This window comes from Phacochoerus africanus, chromosome 4 (genome assembly GCF_016906955.1).
Source record: "Phacochoerus africanus isolate WHEZ1 chromosome 4, ROS_Pafr_v1, whole genome shotgun sequence".
NCBI classification, from domain to species: domain Eukaryota; kingdom Metazoa; phylum Chordata; class Mammalia; order Artiodactyla; family Suidae; genus Phacochoerus; species Phacochoerus africanus.
Genome location: NC_062547.1, coordinates 27961795 through 27974578, shown reverse-complemented (window position 1 = coordinate 27974578; position 12784 = coordinate 27961795). Strand labels below are relative to the sequence as shown.

Below are 12784 nucleotides of genomic sequence, written 5' to 3'. Positions count from 1 at the left end.
GTATTTAATTATATATATATATATATATATATATATTTTTTTTTTAATCCTTTTTAGGGCTGCGTCTGTGGCATATGGAGATTCCCAGGCTAGGGATTGAATCAGAGCCTCAGCTGCCGGCCTACACCACAGCTCACTGCAATGCTGAATCCTTAACCCACAGAGCAAGACCAGGGGTTGAACCCGCATCCTCAGGGAACCTATGCCGAGTTCTTAACCCACTGAGCCACAGTGGGAACTCTTAATTATCTGGTTTTAATTTAGAAATTCCTAGATTCTCTCTCTCTTGTATCTGCTCTCAAACTTCTATGAGTCTTGCTTAAGAAAAGCTCCTGTGAGACCCAGTTGCCTCTCTCTGTGATGGTGTGGAGGTTACTACCCAAGATCAGTGGGTTTCGAACTTTTTTTAAAGTACTTTCTTCCAATAACATCTCCCCTTGCTAATGTATGTGTTGAGCACTTCCTATGTGCCAGTTAGCAGGCCACACTGCTCGAGTTTTCTCCTGCCATCCTCGACGCGATGCTCTGAGGGCCTAGATCGTGCAGCTTATTTTGCAAAGTCAATGAAGAAAGTAAGGCATAGAAAGGTGCAATGCCTTCCTGACATCACACAGCGAGAAAGTGGCCAAGCGAGGAAGAGTCGTATAGATGCTCCCTCAGCCAAGCCATAAAAACCACCACGCTGACTGCCTTCAGAATCCAAGCCAGGGTCGGGGTGGCAAGGGGGACCTACACCTGTCCTTCTCACCTGTCCCTCCAGGTCCATGAAGGACCTCCCAGGAACCCCTAGAGCTGCCCCGACCTAGAAACTCTGCTTTGAAGTATAAACTAGATCCCGAAGCCAAGGGAGCACCCCATGTTGGCCGGGCCCCCTCGGCGATCAGGGGAGGGGTGCGCAGGCGCGTGGAGGGTCAGGATGGAGTTCAGAAGTAGGGATGAGGTCCAGCTACTCCCATGACTTGTCAGACGCTTGGCTATTGGAACTCGATTGGAGACATAATCTTTTCAAAATGGCATATGCTTGTGAAATATACGCAGCTCCCCCCATCCTCCAGCTTGGATAAGAGTTTCCACTCTCCGTTATTCTTTATTTTTAAAGAGCTGCCGGAAAGGCCAGGGTGAGCTCATGACATTCTAGAGCATTTTGCAATCTGTGACTGTCCACTCGCCAGCCGGCAGAGCAGCCACACAGAAGGGCTACTTCAAAGAGCAGGTGGGATCCTGCACGTCGGACACAGGTTCAGCTGGCCTCTGCTAGAGACAGTAAACCAGATGGTTCTCTTAACTAGGTTACCTATTGCTTCCTGCCCTCTCGTAGACATCATTTATCTTTGGTCGCCAAGTGTCTAAGCTGCCAATAATACTGACTTGGAAAGGTTGGGATGGGAGGCAGCCCGTGTTGCCGTCATTCAATGTGAAAAGTGAAGCGACGAGAGAGAAAGCTGTTTTTTCCATCTGCTGCCAGTCACGAGGTGTCCTGGCTGCCGAGACCACCTAGCAAGCGCCAGATGCTTTACTGAACACTTTGTATGTGGAATCTAGCCAGTCCTTCCAATGCCAGGCGGCAGAAGCTCTTTCAGCTGAGGAAGTGTATCTCGGAGATGTTAGGAAAAGCTTGCCCAAAGTCACAGGGCGGGTCAGCGCCAGGACCAGCCCTTGAACCCGAACCCAAACAGGAAGCTGCCATTGGAACAACCCTGAATTCAAGCTAGAATGTCCCATGAGGTGGTCAAGGACCTCAGGGAGAGGGCCACCAGGCTTGGAAAGTTTGCAGAGCAGTGTCTGGAGGTGAACCTGGCTTTCAGCGAACTTTCGTGCAGATACTCAGACCCACGTGTGGCCTCTCTGGGTGAGAAAAAGACAGAAGACACTGCAGGGCCATTCCTCTCACCAGTGGGACTCAGGGAGCCCAGGCAGTCCCTGGAGACTAATCTTTTACCCCCAAAATGTGATGTTTAGGGGCTCAGAGACACTCCTGAAATCCAGGGGGCCAGATGGCAAGCCCAAAGCCGGGCTCCTCCCTTGGGGAATGTTAGGATGCAGGGCCACTCTCAGAGGATATTTTAATTTTCTCATGATGGTGGGAATTTCTAATCTCCCAGGGGTGGTGGGGGATGAAGGCTCCCTCTGTGATACGGGGATCAGAGAAGGTTCTGGAAGGGAACCTAGCAAGGACCTGGCTCAACTCCTCATTACACTGGTGGAAATGCAGAGGCCTCAGACAGGAGAAAGCTGGCTCTGGGCTTTGTCAACATAACCGTTGAGCGTAGTTCAGTACATTCCTATTGTTGTGCAACCATCACCACTCTCCATCTGCACAACGTCTTCATCCCAAACTGAAACTCATCCTTCATTTTTATACACTTCGTGCGCTTGCCGTGTGCCTGACCGTGTTCCCATTTCACGCGTATTAACTCATTTCACGCTCACAGCACTGTGAGATGGGCCCTACCACCGTCTCCACTTTACAGATGAGAAAACCGAGGCGGGAGAGGTCAAGATGGTGCAGACGTGGAAATAGCAGAGTTGGACTTCACATTTAGGATTCCTAGCTCAAAGTCGGAGTGCCTGACAACGACAAAGGTTTCCGGAACTTTGCACGGGGTAGGCCGCTGGGGCCATCCCCTTCCATCCCACTCTGCTGCCACCCAGCAGACTAGGCAGGAAGAGGGGGCTCCCAGGACGGCAGGAGTGGGTGGGGAGGATGGCCAGGAGCTGGGGCTCCACCATCGTGGGCCACGTGGGACAGGGACTGGAAAGCCTTCATTTTCCTCCTTTGGATTTAGCCTCTTAAGTAAATATTGAGGTTGGGGGGGGTGGATTGAAGAGCTTTCTCATTATCTTCCTGGGAAGCAAGGTGCTCCTAAGGCCTGGCAGAGATTTGTAATGTGCAGCTGTGTGACTCAGGTCCACGCCCAATTATCAGGACCTTTCGGGTGAGATTGAGCGATGTCACGTGTCACATGTCGCATGTGGGGCTGGGGGAGGGGGTGGCCCTGGATTCAGAAGTATGTGCCTCAGCTCTGTCTGTGCAGTGCTGGTCACCAGCCTGAAGGCATGGCTCCTTGTGGTGGACGGTTCAGTGTCCTCAGAGTCTCGGCCTCTCCTGGAGGCCACCTGCCTCCTGACCCTCAGCTTAGGCTCCCCCACAGCTGGAGCACACGGGTCAAGGCTGAGTGGCGAGGGCTGAGACCTTGATCCCCGCTTACGTCACACCCCTCTGGGGCGTGCACCTGCTGTGCTAGCCATCAGCCAGGCTTTCTGTCATGTGCAGTCACCCAGGCACCTGGGGACAGAGGCCCTCAGAGGGTTTCTGGGCCAAAGCTCAGCAGGCCTCCATTTGGCATGGGATTTGCTCAAGGCCCCGTGCTTACTTCTTAGGCAGAGAAAACTGAGTTGGGAGAAGGGAAAGTTCAATGGAGGTAGCCTGGGGGACAACGTGGGGACCTCTGTTTTACTGAGCACTTGCTTGGTGCCAGGCTATATATTTCACAGTGTGGATCCCTTAATCCTCAGTTACTCTTTTTGTTTGTTTGTTTGTTTTCTTTTTAGGGCCGCACTCACGACATATGGAAGTTCCCAGGCTAGGGGTCAAATCAGAGCTGCAGCTGGTAGCCTATGCCACAGCCACAGCAACGTCCACTGAGAAAGGCCAGGGATTGAACCTGCATCCTCATAGATACTAGTCTGGTTCATTACCGCTGAACCATAACAGGAACTCCCAGAGTAATTCTTATTATCCCTGCTTTAGGGATAAGGAAATAGAAGCTCAGAGACTATCACTATTAATATCAATAACCACAGCGTTACATCATTTATAAGATGACCATGTAGGAGAGTTAAGAGCACAAGGGCTCACGTCAGCTTGCACAGAACTTGACTAACCGTGAGACCTTGGGTAGGTCCCATAACCTCTCTGTGCCTCAGTTTCTTCATTTCTAAAATGGGAATAATAATTACTCCTTTCTCATAGCATTTCTATAAGAATGAGATGGGGGCACAGAACAGGGTCTGGGGCATAGCTGGTATTTAGCAAATGTTGGCTAAAGCCATGATGATCAAGCAATCACAGCGTACTAGGCTTCGGGCTCAGGGTCTCTTTCTACTGCATTGTTTAAATATAGTAACTCCAAGAGATTGGTCTTATCATCTCCCCTTTACCTGTGAGCAAAATAAGGCTCAGAGAGGTTAGTGGAGTGCCCCAAGGCCACAGAGCTGGGAAGAGGTTGGGGCAAGGATTCCTCCCACCTGGGGCCTCCTGCGACCCCCTGTCCTGAACACCTTCAGGCCTCCAGCATGGCCTCGTCGCCTGCCTGAGGCCAGCACCACCTCCTGCCCCAGCCTGTCCAGCTCAGGTGGGCTTCTCAGGATGTACACACCTGTCTGATGCTCAAAGGCAGGATAGTACTCTTCACTGCTGAACAGGTCGGTCCACGACATCAGTGGGTCGCAGAAGTTCGCGTTGGGCAGGAAGGTACCGTGTGTCACTGAGTCCAGCATCACCCTGTAAGGGCAGGAGAGACCATGAGAGGTGGATGACGGCTCCCGGAACCCACACTGCAGGAGCCCCTAGCAGCACAACACTTGGTTTTTAACAATGATGGCAAGTACTTGCAAACATGCAGCCCTCAAGAGCCAGGCACCCCTCTAAGTGCTTTCCACAGTGACATTAGGTAATTCTTGCCACATCTACTGGTTTGTGCCCATATCCCCATTTTATAAATGAGAAAACTGAGGCAGAGAGATTGAGACAGTTGCCCAGGTGACATGACCAGGAAGTGGCAAAGCTGGGACCTGAAGATGAAGGCTCTGATTATGACACTGTCTTTATTTTTCCTGTTTGCTCACATTTGACCCCTGAACTCTGGCTTATCATGTCTAACAATGTGCTTCTGAAAATGGGCAAGAATCATTATAAATGGATATGCCCCCAAACACCTATCCACAATTCTGAAATCCGAAAGCTCTGAAACTGAAAGTGTGTGTGCACGTGCACGCATATGTGTGTATGTGTGTGTGTGTTTGGTGTAAATTTATTTCCCAGCAAAAACAGCCCTGAATTGATGTTATATAGATTTTATGTACTTATATAATTTTATATACATATATATACTCCCATGTACTTATATATGACATTTATACTGCTATATATGTGTATAAACTATATACTACACGTTTATATAAACATAATCTGTAGATGTTATATAGTTTTTATATACTTATACTTTAAATACTTAAATATGACTATATTCTATATATGTACATAAACTATATACTATACATTATATAAACATACATAAACTATAGCTATTACATAGCTTTTATATATATGGTTTTTATATGCTTATACATACACTTTAAATACTTAAATATGATTTTATGCAAACTATGCATATGTGTATGCAAACTATGCATTATACATTTTTATAAACATTTATAAACTATGGATATTACATAGTTTTTTTTTTGTTGTTGTTGTTCTTTTGTCTTTTTGTCTCTTTAGGGCTGCACCTGCGGCATATGGAGGTTCCCAGGCTAGGTCTCCAATAGGAGCTGTAGCCACCGGCCTATGCCAGAGCCACAGCAACACGGGATCCAAGCCATGTCTGCGAGCTACACCACAGCACACGGCAATGCTGTATCCTTAACCCACTGAGCGAGGTCAGGGATCGAACCCTCATTCTCACGGATGTTAGTCGGGTTCATTAACCACTGAGCTATGACAGGAACTCCAGACATGTTACATAGTTTCATAACTATAGTTACAGTTATTTGTTCTACTTGCTGAGTATTTGAGTGATACACTGCAGGAATATTACTGTGTTTAGGAAGTCCCAGCAGATAATGCCTTGAGATGGGTGTTCTATCCCCTACAGCATACACTGGGTCACTTTCCCAACAGCTGAAGAATTCTGAATTCTGCAGTGTTTGGGGCTTTGGACAGAGAGTGCAGACCTGTGATAATTGTAACACACTTAATTCACTGAGGGTTCTGGGCTGAGCAGTTTTCCTTCATTATTCTTGGTGCCGCCAGAGCTGGCACTCTGAGACAGGTTCTGGTAGGGGTTGTTTTATAGATGAGGGTGAGTGCTCTAAGATTCCAGGTAATTGCTCCATGCCACCCAGCTGGCAGGTGGCGGAGTTTGGGTGAGGACCCAGCTTGGTCTGTTAAAGAAGTTGTGACCCCGATCGCTGGCCTCTGCTCCCTGCACACACTGGTGGTGGAAGGGGGAGCTTTGGGAGGAGGTTGTGGTTGGAGAGGGGATAGAAAAAGATGGGCTGAGTCCCCACTCGCCAACATTCTCACCCACGCCAGCCTCACCTTTCAAGTTTCTCTTTGCTCTTTCCTATATTCCCACAGTCCAGGAAAAAAAAAGAATTCACATTTGGTGAGTCAGAGAAATCTGCTCACCCAGCTTCTCTTCTGATTATTGCAGTAATGTTGCTGAGATAGAGCAGTTCTACCCCCCGCACCCCACCTTGGCAAAGGGGACACAGTAGCTCGAGATCACATAGTTGGGATGTGTCAGAGCTAAGACTCGATTCCAGGTCTTGGATTATTACGTGCATGGAATCTTAAGACAGTCAGGAGCTTATTAATCATCTATTCCAGTGTTTCCCCAATTTTTTTTTTTTTTTGTCTTTTGTCTGGGGCCACACATATGGCATACAGAAAGTCCCAGGCTAGGGGTCGAATTGGAGCTGTAGTTGCTTGCCACAGCAACACCTGATCCAAGCCATGTCTGCAACCTACAGCATGGCTTGTGGCAACACTGGATCCTTAACCCATTGAGCGAGGCCAGGGATCACACCTGTGTCCTCATGGATACTAGTCGGGCTCATCAGCACTGAGCCACAACAGGAAGTCCCAGTGTTTCCCAAACTTTAGTCATTTGCCTGCCACCATGATAATTTACTTAATACATAAAAGAAATCATCCCCCTTTTTGTTTTAACATAACTACATTTATGGATTGATTAATTGATTGCCACACCCACAGCATGTGGAATTTCCCAGGCCATCGATCAAACCCATGCCACAACAGTGACCACGCTGGATCCTTAACCCACTGTACCACCAGGGAACTCCACAACTACATTTATTTAAAGGGAAAACTTTGTATCACTGCTATAAATGGAAAGTCAGTATTCATTTAACATGCATAAAAGTAAAGACATAAGCGTTGAAATAAAAATTAATCATCCGTGCACCGCCTAGATCAGAGGTTAGCAAACTACAACCTACAGGCACAGTCTAGCCCAGCACCTATTTTTGAATGGCCCATAGCTAAAAATGATTTTACATTTTTAAATGGTTACATATTAAATGGTTATATAAGTGCATATATCATGTACTTAATTTTGCCTTTTGTCCTGCAAATCCTAAAATACTTACCATCTGATGCTCTAAGTAAAGGTTTGCCTGCCCTGACCAGATTTATCTCCTGTATCAGGAGTGATGGAAGTGCCGCATGCTGGACCAGTCTTTTCCCTTACCCAGTCATTTTACGGTTGAGAAAGTTAAGGCCCAGGGGATTTGGGTCACTTTGTCAAGGTCACACAGCCAACGGGTGGCTGCCTTTCGGTGCAGAGAATTCTTAAGCTTTCTAACCCTCAACCCATCTGCTTCACTTTCTGAAAACAATCCCGATCTCTTCTGCCCACAGACACATCCCAGGCTCACCCTCACATCCAATGGACCTCAGGCCGAGAAGCACAGGGATTGTGTGATTCCGGAACCCAAGGTCAGTACTTTGGGGGTGTTCAGAAATCTGTCATCCTCATTGTCAACGGATGTACAGGAGAACTGTGCTCCAGACACAGATCAACACACCCTCACACATAGGTACCCTCACTGGGCCACCGTTAGAGGGTCCCCAGACCCCAGCAGGAAGCCTCCTTCCGGATGCCCAGAGCGGGTTAACTGCCCAGCGGTTTATCATGTTCCTGGATCTCCCCCGGGAGCCATATTAAACAGAAGTCAAGGCTGCCTAGGTTTGGACTCTGATTTTCCCACGGATCGGCTGGTTTTATATCCCTGACAGGTGGCTGGATGAAGAGGGACGGGGACGGGAAGTTATGAGGGAAGGAAGGGCCCCTGGAGCCCAAAGCCCCTTCTGCTTTCTGGCCTCAGCCTCAAAAAAAATTCCCCTAAGTGAAGGCTCAAGGTAAAAATGCCCCTTGTCCCTCTGGGGCCAGAGGCTCCAGAGACGGAGGAAGAGGATGACAAACCTCTGATGTGACCTTCATAGGTGGGTCTGGAGAAAGGAGAGGTAGCCTCCATGTGGAGGAAAATAGGAAACAGTCCCCAGATCTTTAGGCTTAACCCGAAATCCCCCAGGTACACAATGCGACAGCGGGGTTGAGCGCTTCCTTATTCCACCTGACACATGGCTCTCAAAACTCATTTGCTAAATTGAACTTGATCATATAAAATTAGAAATATTGTGGACCAGTACTGTATTTACCTCCTTTAAAGGTTTCTTTTTCTCTTTTGCACCAGACCACTTGCTTGCTTCGTAACCTCTCTAGTGTTGCCTAGAGCGTCTTTGGTAGTTCCTTCTATCGCAAAATTATACCCATTAAGTCTTCCTGAAGGGCTGTCTCGGGTGTACAACGTGCTATTTTTCTTCTGCGATTATTTTTTGCTTTGTGGAAAAATGTGTTTTATAAAAGGCAGCAGACTTTTTTTTTTTTTTTTTTTTCCTCCTATTGCAGTAGGAGGAGGGGGTATTATTAACTCTGGACTCTCCACAAAAGATCTTGACTGCTTAGCCTCTAGGTGTGAAAGTTCAGGAAGAATGGCTGCTTTGTATTCAGCAGCCCAACTTCTTAGGCCTTCTTGGGTCCTTGTAATAATGGGACATTTTAGCTCTTAAGATGTTTTTAGTGTAGGTGGATCGGGGTGATGGGAAGAACAGCTGTTTGGGGTCCCCCTTCTCAGGGGGACACATAGGCTCAGGCTGAAGTTAGAGCACGCATTTCCCACAGGGATGACCGCAGATGGAAAAAATTGGTTCTTGAAGGTCAAAAAACCTTAGCCCTTATGACTCTTTATGACCTCCAAAGGGCCGCAGAACATAAATGAGAAAGAGTAAATCTGTGATAGTAACATTTTTATGGAGGGGGAACAATTAAGAAAGAATGAGCCACAGAGGCTCCCCAGTGGAGGTGATAGTGCAAAAAGGGGGTGATGCCCTGGGTTAGACGTAGAATCAGCAGTAGGATGAGGAGGGGCTGTCTGGGGAGGGCTGTTCTAAGCATCCATTTTTGTTTCTCGAGAGAGAGGCTGGCTGGCTTGTCATCATGGAAAGAGCCCTGGGCTGAGAATCATGATCCCGCCTTTTGCTCTTCTCCAAGCCCCCGTTCCTCATCGGCTAAATGAACACGCTGATGAAGAGGACCCCAAGATGTACCCCCGCTGTGTGAATTTCTGCAGAAACCCACCCCATTGGGCTGCCAGATCCACACGTGTGCAAGGAGACACGAATGCATGTATACAGGGGTGAGAGTTTGGTATTGCCGTTAAGTTAAGGGCACCATATTGGAATAAAATTCAATCACTACAGGGAGGAAACTTTTAGCTCTAAAAAGCTCCCTCGATTTTCTTCTCTTCTCCCTTTCCTCCTGTGCTCGCTACTTTCAGCTGGGCTGGCCAGGCTCCTTAAGTACTCTGGATCCTCACCCACTGCCCATCCACAGACGTGAGGTGATTAGAATTAGTTTCCCCAAAATGTAGTCAACATCTTAGCTGCCTTCTAAGTAGGAAAAGACTCAAGCACATTCCACACAAGGGAGAGGAATCAAGAGAGTTCTCTTCCATGCCTAAGAAAAGCTGGCTGCAGGTACCTCTGGGCACGGCATGGACGCTGAGATCCCCGAGGCCTCCAGTGGCTTCCTAACTCTGCTGAGAGCCGGCTCACTCACCAAGGTGGCACAGGGAGGGTCCACACCGTCAGAGAGCCAGGCCGGTGGGCTTCTTGCCCTCACACGAGTCAGAGGCAGCAGTCACAGGTGTGGTGCCCATGGCACTTCTGCTCAGCCTTCCAGAGAGCGTGGAAGGAGCAAAGCACCCAGCCTTGGCCAGTTCACCAGAGGAAGAAAATTCCTTCCTGACCCTGCTTTGACTTCACTCTGGGCACGTGACCAAAAATCCACCCAATTAAGCCTCTACACACTGGCTGTGCATGCAGCAGAACATCACTGGGCAGGACAAGACCGGGAGGGTGTAAAACCACAGAAGAGGGGGCCCAGGAGGGCCTTCCCCAGTCCCACCATGTGGGCAATGGCATTGGGAAGAATAATGCTTTTCTTCCTCTAAAGCCTCAGCGAGGTCTCAATGTCTACCGGGTCTGGAGCCCTGCGGGCAAAGCAGGATCAGCGACCCACCCTGTGGGTGTCCCTGAGAAGGGGTGCGTGGAGGAAAACCCAATGGCCTCTTTCAGCCCTTGCTGTGAAAGGCCCGTGGGCTGGGTGCTTGAGTGTTTGTTCTTCTGCGAGAAACCAGAGCAGCTGTGAGAGAGGACTTGCTGATGACTTGCCAAGGGATTCCTCCTCTTTCTTTGGCTGGTGCAGGATGTGTGCTAGTTTGTTCGTTTTTCATTGTTTCTCAGAAGGTGCAGCAGAAGGCTCCTGGGAGGTATGCCGTAGAGTTTACTGTGAGCTCCGACACAGAGCTCACGGGGTTCGGTTTAAATCCATCAGGGTTTGAATCCTACCTCTGCCACCCACAAGGCAAGGGATGTGGGGCACATTTCTCACTACTCAGCCTGCTGAAACTTTATTTTTTATTCTTTATTTTTGTTTCATAGAGGGTGTGATATGTGAAAGTCCATGACGCTCTCTGAGCTCATCTTTAAAGTGCCTCATCTCTAAAAAGGGGATTTTAATGTGCAAGTCTTTGGATGTCCAAAGGATTTAACAAAATTAGATAATAGATGTAGATGAGTGGGCAGAATACCTATGTCCATTCCCCTCGGGGAGCGGGGGGGAGCAATTGTCATCAATATATCTAAAAAGTATAGACTTCTCAGACGACTTCTGAGAAAAGAAGACACCCGATCTATGAAAACTCCTGCAGAGAGCACCTTGAATCACCAAAAAAAAAAAAAAAAACAACAAAAAACAAAAAAACAAAAAACAAAAAAAAAACACTCTCATAGAGAACGTGGGGACAAAGAATGAAACTTTCACTGGGGGCGGGGGCAAACATCTCCCCCTACTCCCGCCCTGGGTCTTTAAACTAGACTAAAACATGAAGCTATCTTCCTAAATCACGTTACCTTTCTAGGCCTCAGCTTCTTCACCTGTAAAGCGAAGAGGTTGTCGCTAATGATCTCTGACAACCTTCCCAGTTGGTAAAATTCTAGGCACATGGAAACGTGTCCCCCCCCCCCCCCGCCCCCCTTTCATCTGGAGATGGGAGCATGTGCTACTGGTGGCCGCCAGCAGGGGGCGGATGCACAAGAATCCCTTGCACTGCCAAGTCTTTGAAAAGGTCTGAGAATAAACACAGTGGAAAAACCCTAACCATTGCTTCTCCGGAAGCATTCTAAACGGAGGTGGGGTGAGAGGGCAGAATGGGTTTCCTTTAAGCTATTTTAGGTACAAGACAATTTCCAGAAGAATGCCCCAAAATATGATAAGACAGCTATCTTCTCTGTTTCAAGAGTGGGCATGAGCAGGCCAATGGGAAAAAGAGGAGTTTCAGGCAGGAGGAGGTGGGCTTTCGTTGAAGCTGAGTATTTTTTTTTTTTTTTGCTGTAAAATCCAGCCTTCCTTCCTAAGATTAGTTTTAGAAAGGCTAGTGAATGGAGTGCCTGTATGCATTCTTAGTTCCCCTTGGTTTAATCAAGTGATCCAGAGAGAGTTGGGGCTACTGAGGAGGGGTGGGTAGCTACACAGCCTGAGGAGGCAAAATGTCTCTCAGGCAGGCAGTTAAATCAGTCACACAGCTCCCAGGAGGGATGGTACTTGATGGAAATGGCAGGAGGGCCAGCGAAGCAATTGAGCTGGGAACGGACTGACAGACCCAGAGCCTCTAAGCCCTGACACCCCTTACAATTCATCCAAAAGAGCAAAGAAAAGGTGCTTACGTGAGGACAGCGGTGCTGGGTCCAAAGAGGAGGTTTTCAAGGCAAGAGAAGGCAGGCTCTCCCAGCACCGGCGTACAGTGAAAATAAAGGCACCTGTAGCCTTGTGATATAAGTAACACCTACAGACAGGTCCGTTTGGTTTTTCAGGTTTATGCACAGCCCCTTTGATGACGGTGACATGCAGTGTGACACGGCTCCTTGGAGGGGGGAATGGTTCTCACACGCAGAAAGTTTACCTTTATCCTGCTTTTGTGCCCAGCTCACACACCCCCTCCCCCTCCCCATCCCCCTCCCTTGACCCTGGGGGAATCAGTAAACAAGCTGAGAATTCTTGCCTCTGGGAGCTTTGAGGGATCCTGCATGGGTTGAGAACTCTTGGGCAAGCTGGACGGGAAATTCTGGAATCCAGCTGTGGTGAAGACCCCCTCCTGGGCTGGGGAGCCTATGATTTTCTATGATTTTTCAGCCTCCGCCCTGCCTCTCCTCCCCAGCCTGGCAAGATAGAAGGCAGGATGGGGCCCTGGTTAAGAACACAGACGTTGCGGCTAGAGGACTTTGAATTCAAATGCCAGGTACATCCTTTTCTAGTCATGTCACCTTGCATCACTTGCCAGTAACAGGACTTATCCACTGGGTGCTATGAGGGTCGTATGAAATCTTTCAGGTGAAGCACCGAACAATCCCTTTGTT

General features: G+C 48.4%; 1 protein-coding gene across 5 annotated transcripts in view; it reads right to left on the bottom strand.

Moving 5' to 3' along the window:
- Positions 1 to 12211, bottom strand: part of ELF5 (E74 like ETS transcription factor 5) — a 29716-nt gene extending 17505 nt beyond the window's left edge. For 2 of the 5 annotated variants that reach the window (XM_047776020.1, XM_047776017.1), the window contains exons 1-2: positions 9927 to 10119; positions 4380 to 4504 (exon numbers count right to left, since the gene is read on the bottom strand). In XM_047776020.1, the coding sequence (XP_047631976.1) occupies positions 4380 to 4500 (121 nt within the window). In that variant the 5' untranslated portion in view covers positions 4501 to 4504; positions 9927 to 10119. Of the gene's footprint in view, positions 1 to 4379; positions 4505 to 9848; positions 10120 to 12094 lie in introns of those variants that run through there. The other 3 variants (XM_047776022.1, XM_047776019.1, XM_047776018.1) reach the window with 3 other exon arrangements.
- Positions 12212 to 12784: the final 573 nt, after the last annotated feature.